The sequence below is a fragment of the Aquila chrysaetos genome, chromosome 18 (genome assembly GCF_900496995.4).
Source record: "Aquila chrysaetos chrysaetos chromosome 18, bAquChr1.4, whole genome shotgun sequence".
NCBI lineage: Eukaryota > Metazoa > Chordata > Aves > Accipitriformes > Accipitridae > Aquila > Aquila chrysaetos.
The window spans coordinates 4,904,720-4,929,193 of record NC_044021.1 but is presented as its reverse complement, the minus strand read 5'-3'; the positions used below and the strand labels follow the sequence as shown (position 1 = coordinate 4,929,193).

The following is a 24,474-nucleotide window of genomic DNA, read 5'->3' as shown; positions in this document are numbered from 1 at the left end:
AGGTGGTCGGAAAAAAGGTATGTTTTGAAATGCATATGAAAGCCTCTCTGTTGTCCTATATATGTAACCAGGACCTGATGTAAGAAGCATCTTCTCTTCTCCCTCCTCATTGGTACTCCACACCTGCTGTGCCAGTGGTAGTGTTTAAACAGGACGGGGCTCCAGGAACAGAAACCCCAAGAAAAGCCGATTCAATTGCTTGAATAATTTTATGAAACTTCATAGATAATATGAGCATGTGTTGTAGGAGGAGGTGTTGTCATTGCAAAGGGAACTGTGTCTTTTCAAGCCAAAATCTCGTATTGTTTTGAACGGTTCAACGACATTTTAATGTTTGATGTTAAAAAAAAAAAAAAAAAAGCGGACTGAGAGGTGATTAAGTTTACCTTTGTTGAAGGCATACTTGCAGATGAAAACATTAGGTTCCTGGTCATTCTGCTTTGGGACCAGTCTAGTTCTTGTACAGGACAGTAGAAGCCATTGGAATACATGCCAGGAGCAATCAAAACTTTCCAGATTGTACATTTGCCTTCTCCCTTTCCTCCAGAAAGTCCTCTCCCTTGGCCAGGAATTGGTTCATGAGTGTAGTGTGCATACTGTCTCTTGTGTCCGCCTTGGCACCTCGGCTGTATCTGTTCCCTGTGCGTTAGAGATAAATCAGGAAGGCGTATGCCCCTCTCCAGTCTGAGCTTAGGGGCTGATCATCCCATTGAAAGACTTCTTGCCATCCCCAAATATAAACCACCACATAATTGCCGTGTCCTGGCTTTTAGCTTACAGGTCCCACTTCAGCTCTGTGCAACTCGTTGTCCACATCGTGAGTGGGGCGAGAAGATACGCAAAGCTGTGTGCTGGCATTTTTGAGTCATACCCTTGTAATATTGCAAGTGTATTAGTGTGGCTCTGGAGTGTGGCAGCTTTCTGTTAGTTTTGTCAGTGGCAATGAGACTGGGAAGCACCTTTGTACCCTTAATGAGGAATGCGCTTAATTAGGACATAAGTTTTGGGGCTTGCTTCTTCGCGCACACACACAAAAATTATATGAAGTGCAATATACTAAATTGTAAAGTACATACAATTTCAAAAATATGGGAGAAACAATTAAAAGGAAATTGACAGTTGCTTGCTCAGGAAAACAATTATTTATGCAAATCTTCCACTGTTAACTTGTGTGTTTGTCTGTATTTGAGAACCTGTTTCTCCACCAATGAGCATTTAAGTAAATATCTTCAGATGTTTGAGTTCAGTTTAATCTTCCTTTACTTAATAACATTTTTGTCTCACATAATCATACCTGTGTTCCTAAACTCTTCACTACTTCCTAATTAATACTATAAAGATATTTGCTATGGATGCCAGGCTTTGTCAAACATGTCGGTGACTTTCTTTGCTGCTGCAAACAACTGCAGCTATAAAGGGCCAGCAGAGGATTTTCTGTGTTTCTGGCTGTTTCCTGGGGAGGGAGGAACACTGATTGAGCATACAGACTCTGTTCACAGCGTGAACGATGCCTGGCTCTCTCCTTAGTGAGTTGAGGCTCTTAGCTGGATCTCTGCTATTAGCGAGAAAGTGAATGACAAAAGTTGTTTGTGTCTGTGTGCAGCCATCTTTTCGTATCAGTGTCAAGTCTGTTGACATCTGCTTGTGATACTTTTTGTCTGAATTTCCTTGAAAGAAGAGTGCATGCTTTCCCTTTTTGGCCTGTGAGAAGCATGGGTTGTACAAGCCCTTTCTTGATTACTTAAAGCAGGCTCCTGTCTGGTATTTTTTCAAGTTTCTTGATCAATACTGCTTTTATCTAAAAGTTTGCTTCTGGCCTATCACCACTTTTGTTGTCCAGGAAAGGACTAGAGTTAGGATGGCAGTGACCATATGGTGCAGGGGTTTTCATTGTTACTTCCCCATTTTACTCCATCAGGAACAACTTGACATGGGAGTTCCAGCTTCTGGACATCGGCATAGGAGGTTTAATGGCTGTGTTTGAATGCTCAGATTAGCTTGCACACTAGGCTGGTATGTGGCAAAATATGGAAAGATAAACACTAGTGCTAAAAGCGGAAGGTGCCCGCATTTGAAAACAGAGTCTTTTGTGAAGGTGAATGAGGGATTTCGTCGCCTCTGAAGCAAGGCCAGCATGGGGCACGCGATGTGGAGAGGGAAAGTGCCGCAGCGGCTGTTCTTGTCGCTGTTCAAAGGCGAGTTGTTCCTGAAGCTGTTGATTCTGGTTTACTTTTAGTTAAGTACACATTGTGGAGGAGACTGGCTTCGCCTTGGAGAGGACACTGTAAACCACACTGTATGGATTGTGCTGCAAGACGCACAAATTACGGTGTTTGAGCTGGCTCTGGCATGAGCTACAGTTGTCTTGTCTCTGTGGCCAGCGGTTAGTTACTGATGCAGGCGAGCAAATTTCAGAAGAGCGGACCAGAGGATTAGAGAGCAGCTTTTGCTGAGGCGAGAGGCGCGTTGGAAATAACTGCACTATACATTGTGCAGGTCAGCATAGAGGTTTTCAGCATCAGATCCACCCTCGTTTGCCTGGGTTCAAGCAGTAAACAAGCACATCTGATGAGGTTTTTTTCCTTTTGAATTAAGCTCTGAAGTGCCAGGTAGGCACGTTTCCCCTTTGAAGCGGTGATGATTTGTTGCAAGCCCATCTTGTTTAGGTGGAGAACGTGTACGGGTGCCCAGAGAGGCGTGTGTGTGTGTGTATGTTGGTCTCTCAGCCACTGTCCCCTGATGGGGAGAGTGGCCTCCAGGTTGTCCAGAAATTGGGTGTGGTGGCCAGGAAGGGTGAGAGAGAACATAACCTATTTTTGCTCACTTTCAAATTAGGACTGCAGCTTGCCCACTGATAATTATAACCATCTGTTAGGTTTGTGTGCGTATGTATAAAAACTTCTGTAGCAGCCACGTAGACATGTAGCTCTGTACCAGCCACATCCACATCAGAGGGAGGATGATGCTAATTCGGAGCTCAGTTTTCATGGCTGGCTTCCTTTCTCTCTTCAGCTGAAGAAACAAACATGGAATAACTTGGATGAGAAAGCAACATTTCTCTGATTTTTTAAAAAAGGTGTTAAACTGGAAAAGTTGTCTCTTCCCTGACAAGGTTGCCTGCAGAGCAACTCGCCACTTCATTACACTGAATGCTCAGTTATCTGTTCTTAAAAGGTATATTCAGTTATTTATGCATCGATTTTTAAATCAATTTGTGTTTATTTACTTTAGCAGCATGTTCAGTTGTAGTTTGTTAAACTTGCAGTAATTAGATAATTTATCTCCCTCGAAGTCATGAGGGTTCCCTGAGGCAACTAGTTGATGTTTGTGCAGTATTAATCAATAATCACCGTAAGGGTTTTTGAAATTCTGCTTGCAGACACAGACACTTTAGTATCTGGGTCAGTTGCTCTCTGACTTGTTTATCTAGGTTTTTGCATATTTGTTTTTTTCTGAGTACAGTAAAACTCATTTCAGATCCAGTGCAGTTGCTCTGTGGCATGTTACGATGGTCAGCAGGAAGTGGATGTTGCTGCATGTTATAGTGAGAAAATAGCAGGGCACACTAAAGTCATGGTTAATTAAATACAGACGGACAGACATGACTCATACACTTTGAAAGCACTCATGTTCAGATGTCCTCTACCATGGACACAAGTTGTAGGTGGAGGCAGAGAGAAAAAGGAAGATCAGTAGAAGACAATAGGCCGAAAATGGTTACTTATAAAGACAAAAACTGCCATGACTGATTTCTTAAATGGAAAAACTTGGATGCGCTCCCTGCAGAAACTGAACTGAAAAAGAATGTGTGTCAAGGACCCATACGCCATCTTGGACAGCTCAACGGCCTTGGTCTTTGGCCTGTCATGCTCTGTGGCATAAGTAAGTGTGGGCCATTGACTTTAAAAAAACCAAACAAAGGTACACACAAATTGTGTCCTTAATTAGTACCATAAAATGTATATAAATATTGTACATGTACATTTAGACCAAGTCCCTAGTTATTACTCTAGTTCCTAGAACTATGTTTATCCTGGTCTTGTCTTCAACACAGCTGTGGTTGCACAGTTCCCCTCCACAGGCATCCAATGCTCTAGAGCAGTCCCAAATAACCGGTTTGCAGGATCTGCTCTATGGTGACTGAGGACACTGCTGTTTATTTAATTGCCCTGCTTTTACAGTAAAGAAATTTTAAAAGTGTGCTGATGAATCACAGTGGTTTTCATGCCTTCCTATGCTAGTGGGGAGATGTGGAAAATTCTCTCCACCAGCTCCTTCAGTGGAGGTGCGGAGAGAAGAGAACGTCATTGCTAAGAATGCATGACAAATGTCTATACATAGCTGCTTACCTCCATAATTGGCATGTTATGCTTACACACATCAGATAATGTTTTCAAAATGTAGTTCAAAGTGAGTTCCTGTCTCCAAGCATTAATTACAGCTTCCATTTCACATCTGTTACTAGAGAGCAGCAGACAAAGATCTATATAAACACAGCAGGCTTTTAATTGGAAATCTAGTGGAATTTATTTCTGGTGATTGCTAATTCTAAAGGATGGTCAGTTATATAGATCAACAATTGTCTGCCAAAGGCCAATTATCGTTATTTTTTATTTGTTTTTCTTTTTTTAATACATGTTAGAGGAAGAACATAGCTGTAATGATATGAGAAGTAAACAAATGCCATCGGTTGGTTAACCGACTTTGCTTCTGAATTCCTCCATACTGCACAACTTGTGGGACTGCTAATAATAGTAACAACAACAACAATAAAGAATGTTTGCCTGAACTTTGTCCTCACAACTGAATATATTGGGGATTTTAAAGGTGCATATTTTCAGATCTTAGCAAATATTTTGGCCTGAGGTGTTGTGATCAACATGACATTATTAAAAAGGGAGCTGCTCAGAAAGGTCTGTGTAACTGAGTACACTATCACATATGCAATGGCTACACAAACACTTTGCAATGTATGCAATGGCTACATGTATGCAATGGCTACACAAACACATAAATTTGTATTACGGTTTGCAGCACATTAGGTACTTGTTGGTAACCTGCTGTGTGTATATGCTGCAGTAGGGATCTCGCCCTCTATCATCAGTGGGCTGTTTCAGTGAAACAGATGAGGAGGTGGAGGAAGTCAAAGTTTTAATAAAACATCAAAAAACCTTGCTCTTTCTGTCTGCTCTGTATCAGTATTTTCCTTCTCATTTAGTTGGTTGGTAGGAGAATGAATAATACATGCAGGGTCAACAAGGTCAATTCCTGTTAACTTCCATAAGTTTTGAATGATACCTGTGCCCTACTTAATGATAACTTCATATTGAATACTGCAAAGTAGAAATCTGTCATCTTGTGCAGGTTTTGTCATTGGCGATGGTATGTATTGCTAATGTCTTGCCAGATTTGAAGGCTAGTTTTGTGGTGTTTTCTCCACACCTTTACTGAATGTCACTGCTAACTCTATGAGCTGAGAACAGAAAGTAGACAAACACGCAGAATCAAAAGGAAAATTTTGGAGTCATTCGCCTTAGTGCCATTCAGTCAGAGCTTTTGCAAATGGTGCTGAATGCTTCTGCACGCGCCTTTTCCTCACTTGCAGGTAAGCTTTGGCTCCTTTCTGTAAGGTCTGTTGCTCCCAGTCCTGCAAAGGCATTGAAAGCAGGGCAGGAATTTGGACTCCAGAACTTAAGTCGCTTGTCTGTCACCAGCACGTGTTTTCTTTACGTGAGCTAGGCTTTGACTATAAAGCCAGCTGCACAAAATTTACTGCTTGTGCTATGCTGTCTAACTGCCTTATTCACATATTCCAGCAGTTTAGTACTAGAAAGGCCACAGACAACCCATTTAAGTTGAGAATGAATTAAATTACTTTTATAGCTATTGTCTACCTGCATAAATGGACTATTGATTCATAGCCAGACCGTTACTTTTATTTGAAAAGATGTAGTCCATTTCTCGCAAGCAGTTTCAGCTATTTTCTTTTGATGTCTGTCAGTCTTTCCTTTTAAAAGCAAATGGAGTCCAAAAGTTCCATTTAGCAGATTTTTGACTTCTAGTACAGTTTGCCGTCTTAGTGCTGATTTCTAGACCCACGGCTATTTGGCAGCAGTTCAGTGCCATCCAACAAACTACCTGGCATAGGCTTAGATTTCAGTTATTCTGGCTTTTGATTTCTGTTTTCATGCTCTGTTAAAGCATAATGCCTGTTCTTCCTGCTCTCCTCCTAAAAAAGCCCTTTCTATAGAAGAGGTCTTAACACATTAAAGGATCATGGAGGTTATGAAAATCTGGATATCGGTATGTAAAATACTCGCAGGTAGAATGAAACATATCTCCAAAGCTTTACATTAAAAATATTTCTCCAGTGTTCCAGAGACACTGCTTTTTGGTATATCATGTACCAGCATTTTTGTTTTCATTTGTATGTGTTTGCTCTGAAAAGTCCCTTCATCTTCCCAAGATGAATCTATAGGAAGGAAGAAGACCATTTTTTTTTCTTTTCCTTGCTGGAGGGTGAATTAGACCTTCAGACAGCTTTGAAAGACTCATTTGAGCATTGTGCAATAACAAAGCAGGAAGAAGAACTAGTGTGTGGCCACAGGCCATTTGAAATGAAGTGACGAGCCATGAGGTCTCCGCTCTTTGTGGGGCCTTTTCTGATTTGAGCTAGAGATCGCCTGGTTAGAGTTAAGCTGTGCACTTGTGCACACAGATTGCTACAGTCTGATGTGCAAACCTACATTCACATGCTGTATTGCAGCCCCTGAAAATGACAAAAATCAATGTCTCTTTCTGATCGATCGTGGTTTTTTGTTCAGGAGGTCACCTCCTGTCTTGACTTGGCAATGGTGAAGAGAAATACTCTTCCATAACTGTTCATATAAACAGTCTATGCACAAAAGATCATTATCCTGACATCCAGTAGATAGGAGCGCTACATGGTAGAGATTGTATTGTATTAGTCAGCAAAAAAAATGCAATAAAAACAAGGACACTAAGCCCTTTTTATACAGGAGAAAAACTGCCAGAAACCTGTGAAGTTCTTAAATAAGGAAAGATGTCTATCTGACATCAATTTTATTGCCTGTTATTTGGTTTTTACCTTTGGCTGTAACAATGCTCTATTATCAGCTTTTCTTTATATTTCCCAACTGGATTTTTTTGGGTGCAGATTCTGGATATCGCTTGTAGAGTTTCCGTGAGTATTCCATCCACATGGAACAGTCTGTTCAGTAGAAGAAAATTAATGGGAAAATAAGATGAGACTAAGCTATGAGTGTATCTCTTAACCTGTGGAGAGCTCGTAGTTTTGTGCAGGTTCTTCATCATCTCTGAGCCTTCTCTGGAGTTAAGCTGAAAGATGTGACTGTCTCTGTGCGCTGTTTTGGGTATTTACGGTGGCAGCTAAGGTGACCAAAATGCAGTTTTTAACCCTTAAGAAATAAACAGATCTAGGCAGCTTCAGTTAGCTGCGTAGAACAAGGACGCTATGAATGTGCACGGTTGAAGCTGTAGGGAGTGGAAGGATTTGCTTAGTTTAGAAGTTAAGGTAGCTGGGCTGCAGAGTACCGCTTTTTTTCATGACCTTTGCATAAACAGCGTAGTAGCATAACCTTTGCCCTTGGAGGGGCTTGGGAACAGGACGGTGTTGCTTAATACTCTTGTACCAAGGGAAGCTTAAGGTCACATTAGTTGGGTTGAAGGGTCAACATGAGAGACAAGGATGCATGTAATAGGGTGTGCTGTTGCCCAACAGTTGCCTCTGATCATCTGAAATCGCGCATTTAAAAAAATAATCCAGAATTATTCCAAAATCTTCTTGTGAACTGTGCCAGTGAAAACAAGCATAAAGCCTGGCTTTGGAAATGTCTTGTTCTGTTATGCCTTGGATCCGATCTGTGCTCAGCATGGGAAGGGAAAAGGCCACCAGGGAGGTAGTTGGTAGAAGAGACTGCTGCAGTTTGCATCATGGACTGAAGTGCATGGGAAGCATAGCTAAGCAGTGTGAACGTGCCTGAGAAGATGCTTTTCAAAAACAATGACAAGCAGAACATTTAGCAGGTGGGTCTTGAATGTAGGTTGCTGCCTATTGGCACTTGATCTTCGTAGCGACATTCTCTGTTGTGTTCTGGTCCCCTTCTAAAGGTCTTCTCCTATAGGTGCTAACTCTTGCATTTGTACTGTGGCCTGTGTGTTTAGAAACAGCTCATTTTGCAATCAATTCTACAATTGACCTTGAGGAGCAAAAAGGACAATTTAGGGGTCATAATGTTGTGCTCATTGACAAGGAACACAGAGATAAAGAAAAGCAAAGCTGATGTAAATTTGAGTGGTTGGAAACCCACCATGAGTCACCAAACATGGTGAGGGCTGCAGAAGCCCAAGCATGTAAGGATGATTACAGAGTATGACATTTCCATCTTAGAAACGGCTTGATTGGTTGAAAACATCTAAACTTGTAGTTTAGTGCTTCACTTTGATTATGGTTTTTAAGAAAGGAGCTTGGCTTCAGACATTTTAGTTTATAATTTAGAGGCACAACTGGATTCTGTCCCACTGAAATTAGCATGGGACTAGCTGAAAGATGGGGTATACTTACCACAGCGAGGATAAATCAAGGTCCTACCAAGAAAAAGGGCATTAATTATCATCCTGTTTATGGCATACCCTTGCCCCTTCTGCTGCCTCCCCCGAAAAGCACGCCAAAATATGGCCCAGCCATCTTTCTCCTTTTTATGCTGACGTGTATGTGGTGGTTGACCTAATCATCTTTTCCTCAGAATAAACTCAGTCATGATTTCTGACAATCCCTTTACCTGAGAGAACTGGGAATGACAGAGGCTGTATCTGCAGTGTGGAGCAAACTCTTCTGTTCCCAGGTTTTGCATCCTGACACCTTGAAATTTGGTGCAGAAACCATCACAAAGTTTGGTGGCTATTTTGTGGTCTTTCAAATGTTGTCTGCCTCTGCATGTTCCGTGAAAGCACTGGTATTGTAATTCAGTAACGTTACTGTAGCCGTGATGGTGTAAAGGTACGAGACATGCACAAGTTGTGTGGAACAGTGATAAAAATCTTTTTCCATATGTTGTCTAAAAGTGACATAAGTACCTTTCTAGGCAGCCAGTTGCACTGCAGTTTTATTTGAAGTTTCCCATATATTAAGGGTAAGCCCAGAAAATACTACTTGTTGAATAAATTGTCAGGTTGATACTAATAACCCTTTTTTAAAAAAATACCCTTACTTTTCAGACATAGAATCAGTTCCTTAAGTGACTCCAGGAAAGTCAGGGGTTGCTCAGAAACAACTCAGAAACATAATTTTTGAGGTATCTGTAAACATGCTTTTGTTTCTTTAATGAGATACATTTTTCTTGTCACAAAGCAGGAATTGTTGAAAACGCTCTTAAGAGAGCTGGACAAAGTGCTATTTCTCAATGTTAATATATGTATCTGTAACAAAACGTCTTATTTCTGTATTTGATCAGTTCCAACATTTCTAGTACCAGGTTGCGAAGAATATATTGATTTTTGGTGTCATTGAGGAAACACAATGATAGAAATTGAGGAATGCAGTCTCCTTGTGCCTGTTTTAATAGTGCAAGCAGTTTTAGTTTCTGTTGTTACTGTTGATCAAAGACTTAGTTCAGGAGCAGCGCATAATGCCCTTCAACAGAGTCTTCCAGCCTGCTCTTGCCTTCTCTCCCCCACCTCATAGCATGAGATACGCAAAGCCTGAAAGAAGTCCTTGCCCCCCACCCTGCTTTTTGTCCCCTATTTATTTATTTGTTTAAGAAAGGAGGAGGAATGGGTTGTCTCAGATGCCAGAAGTCTGGGAAGTACTGATGGGTACCTTGATGTAGAGGGTGAAAGGAGGTCATGAGAAAAACAATGTAGGATAAAATTGATGACATTACATGGGAAGAACAAGCTTGGGTAAAACACAGAAATCATGAAGAATCCTCAGAAATAGAAAAGTTGTTGTGGAGGTGCAGAAGTCTTGACATAAAAGGCAAGAAGTGGAGGGTGGGTGATTGCTGGATATGGAGCAAACCTGAACGGATATACCCCAAAAAGCATCTGTGAAGGGAAGAAGATGGAGAGCAAGGTGTTCCTGATATATTTAGTATGTTTGGTTTATAGGATTAATGAAATGATCTTGTATTAGGGCCATTTCCTTTTTCATTGCTTTTTCTGCATAGAGAACCTGAAAAAAATTTTGAAGGGCAGATTTCTTATTCTACTTCTCTCTCTTTTAGTGTGAAAGCCTTTTCTACGTGGGAAAAGAAAGGTATTTCAAACTGTATTTAGTTCATCTACTACAAACTTGTTTCTTGTAATTTTAATCGAACTTGAAAAAGTGTATTTTAACCAATAAAGCTTTTTACATCATTTGAATTTGGTATCTAAAGTAAACTGATTGTGGTTCCTTTAAAAAAAAAAAACTCTCATGTTAGAGAGGACTGTGCTGATCATTGTAAGATTTTTCTAGAGTATTTCTGTGGGTATCAGAAATCTTTGTGAGCTCTTGAACTGTGTTAAAGAACTAATTGTTTTTGAGTGTTTGAAGAAGTCTGGGGTGCCTTCAAGACACAGGTTCAAAGCTGATTGCTATCAGAAGGCAACAAGCAAAACAAAAAAGGCATTCAGAGAACTGATGAAAAATCTCTTCCTTTCTCAAGTACATCTTTCATTTTGACTCTTGCGATGCCATTACCTTACTGAGTGTCTAGCTGAGAAGGCAGGGCTTGAACTTCTAATTTTGAAAGTCCTCTTAGAGGATCACCAAACAACCTTATTTCCTCTTTTTGTGCTAAAAGGGAGGGAGCAGGAGTGTCTGTGGTTTGTTACTAAAAGTGTTTTGGGAGATGCATTACCAATGTAAAATTTCAGTAAAAATTTGAAAGTGGAAAAGGAGCCCAGCCTTTTAATATGGTAATCAAAGCGCTGCATTGGGTTTCAGGCTGAATAACTCAACTTTCATTTATTCTTGGGTTTAACTAAATACATTAGCGGTGATCTGATAACAAGTTGTTGCTGGTTTGGTCTGTAACAAAGTAATTCAAGAGTTCGTGTGTGGTTGTGTCTGAAGTGTTGAGTTGGTCGTGTAACAGAGAAAAGTAAACTGTCCTGTTCATTGCCACGGATTTAAGAAGTCAGGCTTGTGATAGGAGCTCTGCACAGTATTTCTCTGAAATAACCCCTCAAATTATTTCAGCTGGAAATCTTTAGAAGTCCTGTCTGCTTGCTAGTGCTCTGGCAGATGCGTGAGTATTTTTCCTATTCATAACTGCTTTGGAGTGCTTTCATTAAAATAAGTAATTACTGACTGCGAGAATCAGATTAGAAACTGCAAAGAACAAAGAGAAAATGAAATTCACTCTCTTTTAGGCAAAGTGGAAGCGACATTCTCATGTGAAAACACCTTTTCTGAAATTTCATCTAAATGGCTGCCTTCTGATGTTAGCATAATAAAGTAATTTAGAGATCTTCCTTCTGACTGTTAACTGCTTTAAATGGCCATACGAAGATGCCTGGTGCAGAAATAGCGTTCAGGAGACAGTACCCATCTGCTGAACAGCCCTGCATTTTTTTTTTCTGTATCTTTACACCGGTTTAACTTGCTGCTGAGGTGCTTGCACTTGCAACAGCAGGAAGCCTGCCCTCCAAGAAGGGGCTTGCATTGGGCGGCTGCTCGGGTCCCCAAGGGGAGGAAAAGCAGAGCCCTGCGAACGGGGACGTGGTGAAGTGGGGCTCTTCTGCACGTGGGTGCAGGTCGTGCCGCGCCTCAAGTCCCTGACTTTGTGGCTCTTAGAGGTGCCAGGGTAGACGCTAGTGGGAGTCGGACCTACTGTCTATAAAATATTGCTACTAGTAAGGGCGTGTGGTGCTTACTGGAAGGGAAAAATAGTAAGCCTGGAAGTGATGTAGGAAATGATTCTTGCAGCAGATCTTGCTGCTGTTGAGTATCCCACAGGAGGTTTACAAAGACTTTGGGAAGATTTGTCTTTTAATGGGAACTTTTAAATAATGGGAATAGTTTTTAATAACGGTGCTGCTTCAGCTCATCGATACCTTGCTGAACTACCTTGGGTCAAGGTGGAATTTTCTCTTGGGCCAGCTAAATCCCAGTTAGTCCGTGCAGATACCTAGCTGTGGCTGCTCCTGGGTTGGATTATGACACTTGGTAGGTGATAAATCTGATTCACTGTGTCTGTGAAGGAGATAGCTATTTTGTGATCTTGCCTTGGGGTGAGGAAGTTGTTTTTTCAGGGCCTGAATTTGTTCTGTGTTGTATCATAATAATTTGGTGGCAATTTGTGCACGCATTCAACTTGTTCTGCAAAGAGGTAATACGTACTCAAAGCACCAGAAGACTGGAACCCCAGAATCAGAGCTATTTCAGTAGAGGTTGTGGTTCTTCACGTTTTTGCTGAAAGAAAAAGAGAGAGAAAAGGAATTTTTACAACAGTGACACATCCTAAGCGTTACTCCACGAGGTGATTTAGGAATTGTTTTTCGCCAGTATCGTTCCTGCTATTCACCAGGTTTCTCTTATTGCCATAATACACTACTTTTTTCTCTGTGATACCTTACATGAATTATGAGGCAGTGAAGCCAGCTGACTTTATTTAATAAAAACCTTTTCTTAGTCGCAGTAATGACTAATGTTCTGGAAGTGTTTACATCATTTTTAAAAAGTTACGCTTAAGCCATGTGAAAGACTGCCTCATGTTAAGCGAGTCTGTGCAGAAGTGGGCTGCTGTCGCCTCTTAGGAGATTTACCATTTGAAATAGTGCCACTTCTCTTGCTTCTCCTGTAGCGAGTAGTGCTGCAGTTTTGCCAGTGTTTTATCACATGAAGATCAGGGAGCGTGGTGATGTTGTTCTATCAGGTACTTGATTGTGCAGAAGCTATGGAGTGGATGCTTACGGTTATCAAGTTAGATGGTATCATGTTTCGTGGGGATTTTTTAATTTGCTGCTTTGCCGTGGCATCTGTTGTGATGGCGTGCCTCAAGTTACTCTTCTTACGTTTTAGTAAGACTTTAGTCAGACTTTAGTAAGGTAAAGAGGAAGATCTGTAGCAGTCTGTTTTATTGGTCATGCTTGCACTGTATTCACATAACTTAAAAAAACCCCAACCTTTTAAAATTTTGCCCGTACAATCTGTGTGGAATTATGTATTAAACTGAGGAAGTTTTCTCAGAGGCTTCCTGGTTAGTTATTTAAGAACCCAAGAGGAGATGATCCCAGGAAATTAAGCTGTTGTCTCAGTGCCGTAATTGCCCTGCGATATGATCTTGTGTTGAAATGGTATCTTTCCTCTAGATGAAACCTTCTGAGCTATTGCACAGCATGGGGGTTTGCATAAAACACACTGATTGGAAGTTCACAGCTCTGTAAAAGGTACTTGAGTTACAGTGAGGAGGAATATTCCCCTCGCAGCTAATAAAATTGTCTTAATTTCAAGGACGCTGCTGTAGTGCCCTTAGCAAAAGCTCAAAGCCGCTACTTGTGTTGGGCCTGATGACGAACAGGTGGGTAATGGGGAGTGTAACAGCAGGGTAATGGTTAGAAGGGAGAGCTGATACACAGCGGTAATCACATGTTAATTAAGGAGAAGAAGAGGGGGGCAGGTAGATGTGGAATGCGTGGAAGAGACTGGCAGAGAGGGAAGGAGAACGTGGGGGAGCTGATGGTCCCTGGGTCTCAGTGAGTGCCCCCGCGGTGGCTTGCTGGAGAAGGCGGCGGCTGCAGGAGGAGCACGTGGGGCTGCGTTTCTGTCGGGTGCAAGATGCTGCTGGCCTTATCCAGCCCTTGCTGGGTAGGGTGCTGCGGGGGTGAAGAGAGCTCCAGTCCTGCCGTCGACTTCGCAGCTGGTTCCTGTCGGCGACGACAGAGTTGACTGCTGGTGAAGCATCTGCCTGTACGTGGGGACCGTGTTACAGGGCTGGAGGCTTCGCAGCCTGGCTCTTTGCAAGCCCGCAGCAGGGCTGTTGAAGCCAGGTGTCAGCTTCCTGCCTGTAACTGCAGAAAGAGCGCTTAACAAAATGAAATTAGTATCACAGCGGTAACACCGCGCACAGCACACGATGTATCAATTGATATCACTTGCCCCAGAAATGTACTGGAGATTCTGGAGATAACATGCTTAATGTTATCTCCTACCTCACTTAATTTGATTTTATTTGAAAAATCTATTGAAGTGGATAGAGGGTGACTGAGAAAATGAACAGCATTGTGAATAGACTGTTGCGAATGATCATGTTACCACAGCCTGATGAGTTAAGGCAATGGGAACGGGCATAAGCTGCTACCTGGGTGGTTTTAACTGATGTGCTCTCTAATTGCAATGGGATCGAAATTAATGCCTTGTCAGCTGCTGTTGTACATCAAAATAGTAATAAAGTTGCAGAAACCCAGTGTTTTGGGAGCATCTGCCAGTTCATGTGCTTTTCTTAAGGCCTGCTACCATGTAATGGTGCTAGTGTCTACCATAATGTCTGATACTTCTGTTTTAAAAACGAGTAGCAGAGAAGGACTTGGATACTCTACATGGAAATACAGAGTTTTGCACGAATACTTGGGGCACTGTCAGGTTTTTTTACTAAGTTTAGTGAGTCCCTAAGAATGTGTGAGAAGCAGCTGAGGGCCAGAGCTCGTAGGCATTACTGCGCAGCTGTAAGCGGTGTTAAGGCAGGGGTTCCTACAGCTGAGAAGCTCTGTGCTGTAGGTGAGGTGAGCATGAAAACATGACAGAGGTGGAAACAACCTTTGCCCTTCTGTTGCTTTTGTTGAAAGGAAAAAAGCAGGGAAAAATACTAGCCACCTTTATCCAAAGGATTGCTAGGCTTTTGCAAACATTTATTTGTTGTCTTTCATTTGGGAAGAGTGTTAATCTGTTCCACCCCGTGTGTAATAACAACTCTGGGGGGCTGTTTGCTTGCAGACCTACATTGGTTCAATAGTTGCCTCTGTGAACCCTTACAAGAGCATCCCGGGACTGTACGACTGCACTGCCGTGGAGCGATACAGCAAGCACCACATGGGAGAGATTGCACCTCATATCTTCGCTGTGGCGAACGAGTGCTACCGCTGCCTTTGGAAGCGTCATGACAACCAGTGTATCCTCATCAGGTAAATGGCTGCTGCTTTAATTATCCCTGCCGGTGAGCCTTCCGAGGTGATTTAGGAGCATGGGTTTGGGCCACGTGGAGAGGAGAACTCTAAAAGAAAGCAGGCGTTTAAACCATCAGAGTTTCGGGAGAGGGTTCTGAACTCGCTCTGTATCATTCTGTGGACCTCTAGCAAAATGTTAATTTTTCTTACACATCTTACGACTTCATTTAGTGAAAGAATCTACTGTATTTTTGTGCATTTTTTGCTACTCGCCCATCTAATGTTACCCTAAGTGCTCTCCCCACCGGTTTAAACATACCTGTGCAGCTCAGTAGTTTGTCACCACTAGACCCTGAACCCTGTATCAAGAGGAAAAGAAAAAAATAACCCACCAGTCTTGAGAAATGCGGTAAATAAGAATAGCAAAAGAGAAACCCCTCCACATTTCAGCCACTTAATTCTGCCTGATTAATCTTCCTTGCTTAATCTCGTCGTGCTTTAATTTAATGGTGATTTAATAGCTTCCCGTTTGATCCACTCTGTCACTGGTATTCAGGATCTCGCTGCTGCCGAATGTACGTTGAGAGCAGTTGGCATTTCAATAGCTTTTCGCTGCTTTCAGCTCCTCCTTCCTTCTTGCTCCAGAAGAGCTGAAAACGCAGCCAGCTCTTTTCCCTTTCCGCCGCCTGCCAGCTCAGCTGCGTTGGCTCGTACACGGGCAGGGAAGCCGAAGCCTTGCCTGCCGGATCAGGAGGAGCAGCTCGGTGGCAATGGCAGCGTGGCACCAGCGTCGGGCTCCGGCCAGGGGATGAGAGAGCTTGTGTTTCCCCTCCCTCTCCTCTCTCGCCTTCGCAGTGTTTTTATGATTAAGCCCGTTTGCTCTCGCCTTCCTGCAGTGCAAATTAAGTGTGGCGAGCTCTTCAGACACAAGGTGACATAATTTTAGCCGTTTCCCAACCTCCATGGGAGCCCTTGCGACAGCCATAGGACCGTAGCACGGGGCAGCCAGTGGGGATGAGGCAGAGTGCGAGCAGCACCTTTTGCAGTAGGCACTTTGTACTGGCACTTAAGATTACAGGCCAGTTTGCAAGGCTTTCTAGATAAGAGGAGGATTTGGCACAACCCAAGCTGTTGTTAGAAATGTGGATTAGATGCAACACAGCTAGGTCTGGTTCCAACTTTCTGCAAGCTCTCAGGTCGCAGTCCCCGCCTGCCCTCACCTCTAGGCAGGTTCTACCTGGCAGTGGCACAAAGGCAGAGGGGCCCAAGTGTGTTTTTCAGCTTTCTTCAACTATGTTTCTCATTTTTATTATTTCATACATAGTGCGGTACATACGAAGCTGAGTCCAGGTGGCACTCCAAGAAAAAATGAAATGCACAGAGATCTTTGTCATGTGAAAATAGTTGGCCTGGAGTCATGATTTCATGTTTTAATGCCAGGTAGTTACTTGTGAGCAGCCCATGCACCCAAATTTTGGGGACCGAAATAATTTCTGGTGTGTAGGTGGTGGCCGTTGGTATTTTTGCCATTCTGTACTGGCTTAAGTATTTTACCTTTCCTTCCAGTTCCCCAGAAGCTGCCAAGAGAAAAGCAGGTTATGTCCTAAAAAGGACATAAGCAGAAGTCTCTGATGTTCCAGAGGAGCTTCCAGCAGTCCCCACTCTGTAAACGATGTGCCTTGGTACAGATAAAACCATAATACAGAGAAGTTTTGCATTAGCAGTCCCTTTTAAAACTGTTTACTGTGGTCATGGATTAAAACAAAGATTTGTGTAATTTCAGTGTTTCAGACAAGTGCCACAGTACAACCTTATAAGGGTATGTTGTTCCTACAGAAATTGAAGGAACATGCAATTCAAATCAAAAAACCAAAGTCAAATCTACTTCCTGAAACAGTATTATCTGCTGTATCTGTGAAGGACTCAGGGCAGGATTTTTAAAATTACTTAAGGTTTTCAGTGGCATGTCATGAGGTTTAGGAAAGTCCCTGTGATCATATACTTAGTTTGGGGCATCAGAAGTGTGCTTGTCATCTGCAGCATCCTGGTCATTCCTGCATCTCTTACTGGCTTAGAATTTGCAACAAGTCACTGTCAGACTTTCTTGGTTACTACTGGCATTTGAAAAAAATGGTCAAGTGGAGCTCTGCAGTGTCTGAATTCAGGCAAATATTCTGGTCTTCTATTTAATGTAAGAGCTGATAAAAAGGAAAATTTTGTTGCATCACGAAAACACCGTAAACAGTTACATCCACTTAAAATGAGAGAATTGTTCACGTAGGCTTCACATTCTGATCTGCAGTTTCACCTGCTCCTAACTTTGGGATCTAAAAACTCGGGTAGCAAGTTGTAACAGCTCCAGGAGGTGAGGAATTGAATGCTCTCTTACGCTTCTCTGGACTTGAAGTGCCCCCTGCTGACATCCAGAACTAGCTCAGCTTTGGTTTGGAGCTGCTTTCTTAAGGCATGGCATTCAAAACCTGTGGAAAAAGCTTCCACTGTTTTGAAATGCTTGGGATATTTGTCTGGGTGGGGTAAGCTGAGAGGGTTAAGGCAAGAACCTGAATTAGAAACGGTCATCAGTAGTGACTCAAAATGTAATATAAATGCGAGACTATTTTTCCAGTATAACCACTCCGACCAGAGGTGAAAAGGAAGGAAATACAGAAGAGATGACATTAAATGGAGTCATCCGAACATGCTTATTTATCGGTCTGTGTGACACAGGCTTATTTTAATTCAAGGTAATGCTGCATAAAAATGACTTAGCAGCCTAAAATGTCAACAAAATGGCACACTGAAGAAGCTGTGCATTAGAATATTTACACAGTTGTGAAATACTATTTAGCTCCCAGGCTAAAAATTGTTTATCTGGCTATTGAACTAGAGTTTTCATGTAAACAAAAACATCTACATCAATGAATGCTCAGTTTCATGTTGATCTGAACCTTACCCAGAGTCCAGTTTTGTTTAAAACGGGGAGGGGGGGAAGCCCACCACAGTTAAAAAAAAAAAAAAAAAAAAAAAAGATTAACATCATCTTAACGTCTTCTGATTTTTCAGCTGGGTGCCTCAGCAGGAGCATGAAGGGAGTCCATCTTACTCAAGGAGTAGCCAAACAGCTTGTCCTGATGTAGGGAAGGGACTGAATTCCTCCATGATTATCTGATGTTCACAAGTTGGGACCAAGTTCAAACCTCCACCACTTTATTGTAAGAATAGGAAAATATCTTTAGCGGTTTTTTTTGTTACTGCTCTGTTTAAGGTGGTGTAGTCCGTGCACAAGCAAGCACATGCTCTTCTCTCAGATAAAATAGCAGTTGATCCACTTTAAAGCACTCAAAAAGAAGTGTAAAACAGTTGAAGGAGCAGCAACAGTCACCGTGAATGACATTCAAGTCAGTGCTGCGGGTGGGAAATCAGTCTGACACCAGTTTGTTCTCTCTGTTATCATCTGATAGCCTGGCATTTTTGTTGTTGTTCAGCTTGAAAATCAATGTGAACCAAACTACTCTTTGGATGAGACCCAGACTTGTGATGGGAAGATGTTCTTATGAGACTGACACACGAAAATTCACATGTGTGTTTGACAAACTGTATTTGCTGAAGGGTCCTATTTTGTCTGTCTGTATCTGTCTTGGGGATTTTGAAGCCAGCAGACAGAACTGAGAAGTGATTTAGAGTAGTGTTGATACCGTCTCACTTGCATTACATCCTTCAGAATGAGGAGCGTCTCTCGGTGACCCCTTTTTCCGCTGCGGCAGTCCAGAGTCCAGACTGCTCTGCCCTTAGCGAGATGCCCTGCGTAGAACAAGTCATGGAGAAAGTCTAGAGATCTCTTAAGTGGGGGCCTTGTCCTTGTGGGTTGCTGTCACCTTTAATATATTCACAGTACTGAATGTAGTGATGTGGAATGAGCTGGGCACTTAAACTCATGGGGTGGAAAGGTTGCTGGAAAGGTTGGCTGTGCACTAAAAAATTCACCCTTTTATTGACCTTGGCAACTTCTTGTAGGCGTAGGCTTTCTAAGGAGGCTGAAACATTGATCCCACTTAACCTACTGTTAGTGAATGTACTGTAGGATTGAATAAACAACTTTAAAGTTTAGCATGCTTGTTCTTGATTTTTATCTTTTATTAATAATAACTGGTTTTTATAAAGCATTTTATAAAGGAAAAATGCAGAGCCAACTTGATGCACATAAAATTATGGGTCCCGAGCCAAGCAACACCACGCAGGAGTGAGATCTTACTGTTATGCCATCAGTAGTAATTGTAAAACTGAACCGAGTAGAACAGTTACTAGTAAATGAATAGAGAACATTGGGTAAATCCATCCTTTGTTCCTGTCTTGAGTATTTTGCACAAGCCTTTTTCCCCTTTGCTTGATATCCAGGAGGACTTTGTGGAACCGGAGGTGGTTCAGAGGTGAACAAAAAGGAGCAATCAAAAGTATAGGATGGTTCCATATGTAGGAATGGCTAACGGAGACGGGCAACTCGAATTGGGGGGGCCTATCCATGAAGTCAAGCACAACAGAGTGAGCGAGCACTGGGATGAGTTGTTGGTTTCTCCTTCTAATATAGGAACTAAGGGACATCAATTGAAGCTAATAGGAGGCAGATCTGAAAGAAGACGACATGTTCATATGCTTTTTAAGGGAGTATGGCTAGAAACTCACGGAAGAGAAATCCATTGAGGGCTACAAGACACATAGAAACCAGGTTTAGATCAGGAACCCTCTGAACAGCAAATAACTGGAAGCTGGAAGAACACAGAAGGGAGGTATTGCATGTCTTCCCTGGGCATCTCCATTTGGCATCTGTCAGAGATGGGACACTGGACAGGTAGATCTTTGGCCTGACCCCGTTCTGAGCTGCTCCTGTTCTAAGAAAAAAATCAAGAGCATATAATTGTGCATAATACCAACTGTACCAGAGATGGGCACAGGAAATACTTTTCCATCGGCTTTGAATATCTCACTTGTAGAATTGCTCTTGATTACAGTGGGATAACTTCCAGCTTCCGTAGAACTACAGATGCTCCAGACCATGGCACAGAGGAAGGATGGTGTCAGTGAAAGAGCTCATGTCCTCCTTGGCACCCATATCTGTACTGTTGAGCTAGACGCTGCTCAGAGGGGGTGAAAATTTAGGCAGGAAGAGGTATGTATCACTTGATTTTTTGCAGGAGACAAGGGTAATGCAAGGATTTGTGAAGCTCTTTCAAAACTAGTAGTAGTAATGTTTTTTGTACAAGGAGTGAGTGTTAAATACAGGGAATATTAAGTATTTGCTTTGTTGGCAAAGGAGCAAGTGAGGGTCTGCAAAGAGAAAGGGAACAAATACCGAAAAGGCCAGGCGTCAAGGGTAAAACTAAATTAAAAATACTACAGAATTTGTTTGAGATGGTATAAGTATGATGGATGAATCATGCTTGCTGGAACATATCAGTGGGAAGCATATCTTGTATGAAGTTTTAGGAAACATTTTAAAGACTCTCTGATTCTTCTTGGGAAACATGTAAATCTCAGCTACAAAACTCTTGTATCTCATTATGTTTTCTGAATGCTTCTTCCCTGATTATTTTTGTAATTGCTGGCATTCATTTGCAGGAAAATGCCATGCTGCTTTCTTGGGCTGTACCTTTCTTCTTTGCTTTTTACTAGAAAGCATCGTTATACTTTGCCGTAACCTAAAATCATCAGGGCCACCACTCAGCGATGGCACAACAAAAGACTGTCAGATAAACTAAGCTTGCTCCACAGGCCCAGTTCTACTCCATCAAAGTCAGTGACAAAACTCCTGATTGCTACAATGAAAAGGGTAGGACAAGACCAAAATGTACCTCCTTCCATTGGCAGTAAACTGGAATTAGGCACATTTTAATTAGGAATTAGGAAAGGTAGGAATTAGGCTGCAGCTCAGGATATAATGCTATGACTTCAGATGAAAAGTAAGCAAACTAGGCAAACTTTAACCGCAAGTTATGTTTCTTAATGGCTCACGGTGTGTTTTTAATTATAAGGCTACATAATTGAAGGGAAACGATATTGGGGAAATAAGCCAAATTTATACCTTCCGTTTTTAGAGTGTTGGCTTTGAAGAGAAATTGAGTGTATTGCCTTCTGTTTGTATCGGCAAGATTGCTTATTAACAGTTTTATTTTAAAATGCCAATTTAGCATTATCGAATAGCTTTGTTCTTCTGTGGGTGAATATGAGAGGTTTTACATTTCTGATGATGATGAGAGGTGAAAATTGTATATTTTGAACTTGCGAATCTGGTTTATTTGGATGGGCATATAAAAAGTTTGTTTAAAGAATATGTTGCTCACTAAGAATATCAGTATTAATTATACTAGTAGCCTTTTTGTGTTGTGTTATTTTGCATTGGTGTTTCTAACCTCCTCCTCACAGCAGGGCTCCCTCCTTAGCTAGATTGCTGCAACATAATCCCAAACTTTCCCAGCTTAATTCATATTCTGGCCTTTTTCCCCAGCCGTTGCCATGCCTTTGTTCTAACTTTGTTTTTCCACGTTGGTGAGGATTGTTGTGTAGTTGTTTGTATTCAGAGGGCTTGTCATTGCCTCATGGTTGTTGTGTAGATCCTTACGCAATCAATGCCTTGAAATGCTGTCTGAACGGTGGTATGAAGTCTAAAGATAACTTGCATTTTGTGTTGAATGTCACATTCAGCAAGCTCAAAGGGGTATTCTGTTGCTGTTTGAGTATCATTTCTAATCACCCCAGTCTTCCTGACCTCCAGTAACTTAAGAATTTGGAGGGCTGGCCAGACAGAGGGCTTTTGCCCTGGCAGCTGGAACTGTGCAAACACTTTCCTTCTCTCCTTCTTTTCAGCGGCGAAAGTGGTGCTGGTAAGACAGAAAGCACTAAGCTGATTCTCAAGTTCTTGTCTGCAATGAGCCAACATTCGCTGGAGCTGTCCTGCAGAGAGAAGACCTCCTGTGTGGAGCAAGCTATTCTTGAGAGCAGGTACTAGATCTTTCAATACACAGCTATTTTTTCCAGAAGACATAAGCCTTGTCATTGAAATAAGAGCTTGCAATGTAATTAAAGATGTGGGTGCATTTACTGAACAACAAAATGAATATTGGAAAGGGGGAAATTGTCCATTAAACAAAATTACCTGGCTGCTCTAGAAAGTTGTGAGCAAAGTGGTGTATCTTCATGAAGCAAAAAGATGCAGAGTTTTGAAATGGATGATGATTTAGTGGTGGCTTTCATTTTTGTTTGGGCTGAATTCAGATAATCAGAGTGAGGGAAATGGGTGGTGGGAGGGAGAAACCATTGGTTTGGTTTATATAGCCTGAGGATAAGGTAGAACAAGATACAGCATGGTGAGGATAAAGTATGCAGGTAGTAAAAGCGTGCTGAGGAAAGGGAGGATAAGGAGAACTGATAAGACAGATGAGTTAATGCATCAGATAAATTGGACACATTCTACGCAAGCAAAAAAAAAAAGTCTTTTAGTGTTCAAATGAAATAACACATGGTTCTAAACTATTTAAAAACAAAGACAATTTGAGATGCTATTACTTTTGTTTATCATCCTTCATCTCTGTTTTACCTGCTGTATCTTGATGTAAGTATTCTTTTTAATTGCCTTAGGACAAGGACTATTTTCCCTACATCTGTGTAGCAATTTGCATGTGCTGAGATTTCTTATTTCTGTAATTTGAGTACTGCAATGAGAATGGCATGAATCTTTTGAGCAGTTAGAGTTTAAGGTGCACAGTAGTTTGGTACTATTAATCTTCCCGTTGCTTGAATACTTGCATCTTTTGATAGAAAATTGAGATGCCCATTGTTAATAAATTGAGGATAATACTGAGTATGTAGGTTGTGGCTGAGGAGGGTGTCAGAAGTGAGTGCTATTCCTTTCACCAGTCCCATGTGAAACCGTTGGCATGCTGGTCACACGTTAACGCTCTTGTCATTCTTCTGTGTTTTCACAGTCCAATTATGGAAGCTTTTGGCAATGCAAAGACTGTTTACAACAACAACTCAAGTCGCTTTGGGAAGTTTATTCAGCTGAACATCTGTCAGAAAGGAAACATTCAGGGAGGAAGAATTATAGATTGTATCCTCGTATGGTGATTTTACCCCTGTTTCTGGGCAGCCCCCGCATACCTCCTCTGTGGAGGGCTGAGAGAGAAGTGGCTTGCCCTTGTCTGTCCTTTCAGCCCATCCTGAAACACACACAATTAACTTGAGCTGATGTAGGTGGGAAAGGGAAGCAGTAACACCAAATTCTGCATCTGTTTGTGCACATGCAGACATGCGTTTGTCGGGGGGTGGGGTTTATATACTCTTGGAGGGCCAGGATTTTGTATTGCTACTGCTAGCACAGCTCATGTGCATGTTCCTATGTAGTGAGCTAAACCAGCCCGAGTTCTTGGGGATAACTTCAGTTGTTAGCTGTTTCCATCATTTATTAGACCCGAAGATAAGCTGCTTGCTTTTCTGGAAAAGTGCTTGAAAGAGCAGAGCTGCTGAATTTCTGCAGTGTGAGCCTGGGTGGGTCAAATCCTTGGATTTGTCCTGCATTTGGCAAAATTGGACTATGAGCCAGCTCCGCCAGAGCACCAGAGGTGTGGGGATGAGGAATATACCAAGGGGATCCTACCTAGTGTTTTGAACATAAGCTGCTTTTGCAGTGGGACAAATTTCATCCTTAAAGCTGTTTCCAAGCTTTAGGGAAAAGAGAAAGGAAAGGAAAGCAGGTGTCACGCTCTGGGTTTTAAATGACAAGTCCAGTTTTGGTGGGATGGAGGAGAAGGAGGTGTGGGAACACGTTGGTATTAGAACTGCTGCAATATTATCATTGCTGCTACTTTATTCGTCTTGTTATGGCAGTAGGCACGTTGTAAGAAAAGACCATGATGCTCTTCCTATTGTCTCAAATGAAAGAAGGAAGATTATAAATAGCTTGTGCATTAATTGCTTTTTATTTTATTCCTTGACTGAAGTTTTTCTTCCTGGCTATAGATTTATTGGAAAAAGTAAGTTGATGTTTGCTTTTGCTCAGTTAATTTTGTTTTGATTTAATATTTTCTTTGAAATTGTGGATAAAAAAAATCTCCTTAAAAATGATTGCTTAAATGGAAACTATTTTTTACTTTGACAGAATCGTGTAGTAAGACAAAACCCCGGGGAAAGAAATTATCATATATTCTATGCTCTGCTGGCAGGGATAGAAGAGAGAGAGAAAGGTGAGTGGCAAAGCGCAAGTCACGCAACCGTAGTGGCTTTCTGCTAGCAGTTGGCCATGGTGACAGCAGTGGAGAATTTAACTGCAGAAACCCGCTAACCCAAGCAGAGAAA

At 41.8% G+C, this 24,474-nt stretch overlaps 1 protein-coding gene across 1 annotated transcript in view; it reads left to right on the top strand.

Moving 5' to 3' along the window:
* Positions 1 to 24,474, top strand: part of MYO10 (myosin X) — a 169,831-nt gene that overhangs the window by 75,456 nt on the left and 69,901 nt on the right. The window contains exons 4-8 of the mRNA XM_030041607.2: positions 14,960 to 15,147; positions 21,988 to 22,122; positions 23,106 to 23,230; positions 24,139 to 24,152; positions 24,278 to 24,362. Coding sequence (XP_029897467.1) covers positions 14,960 to 15,147; positions 21,988 to 22,122; positions 23,106 to 23,230; positions 24,139 to 24,152; positions 24,278 to 24,362 — 547 coding nt within the window. The remainder of the gene's footprint in view (positions 1 to 14,959; positions 15,148 to 21,987; positions 22,123 to 23,105; positions 23,231 to 24,138; positions 24,153 to 24,277; positions 24,363 to 24,474) is intronic.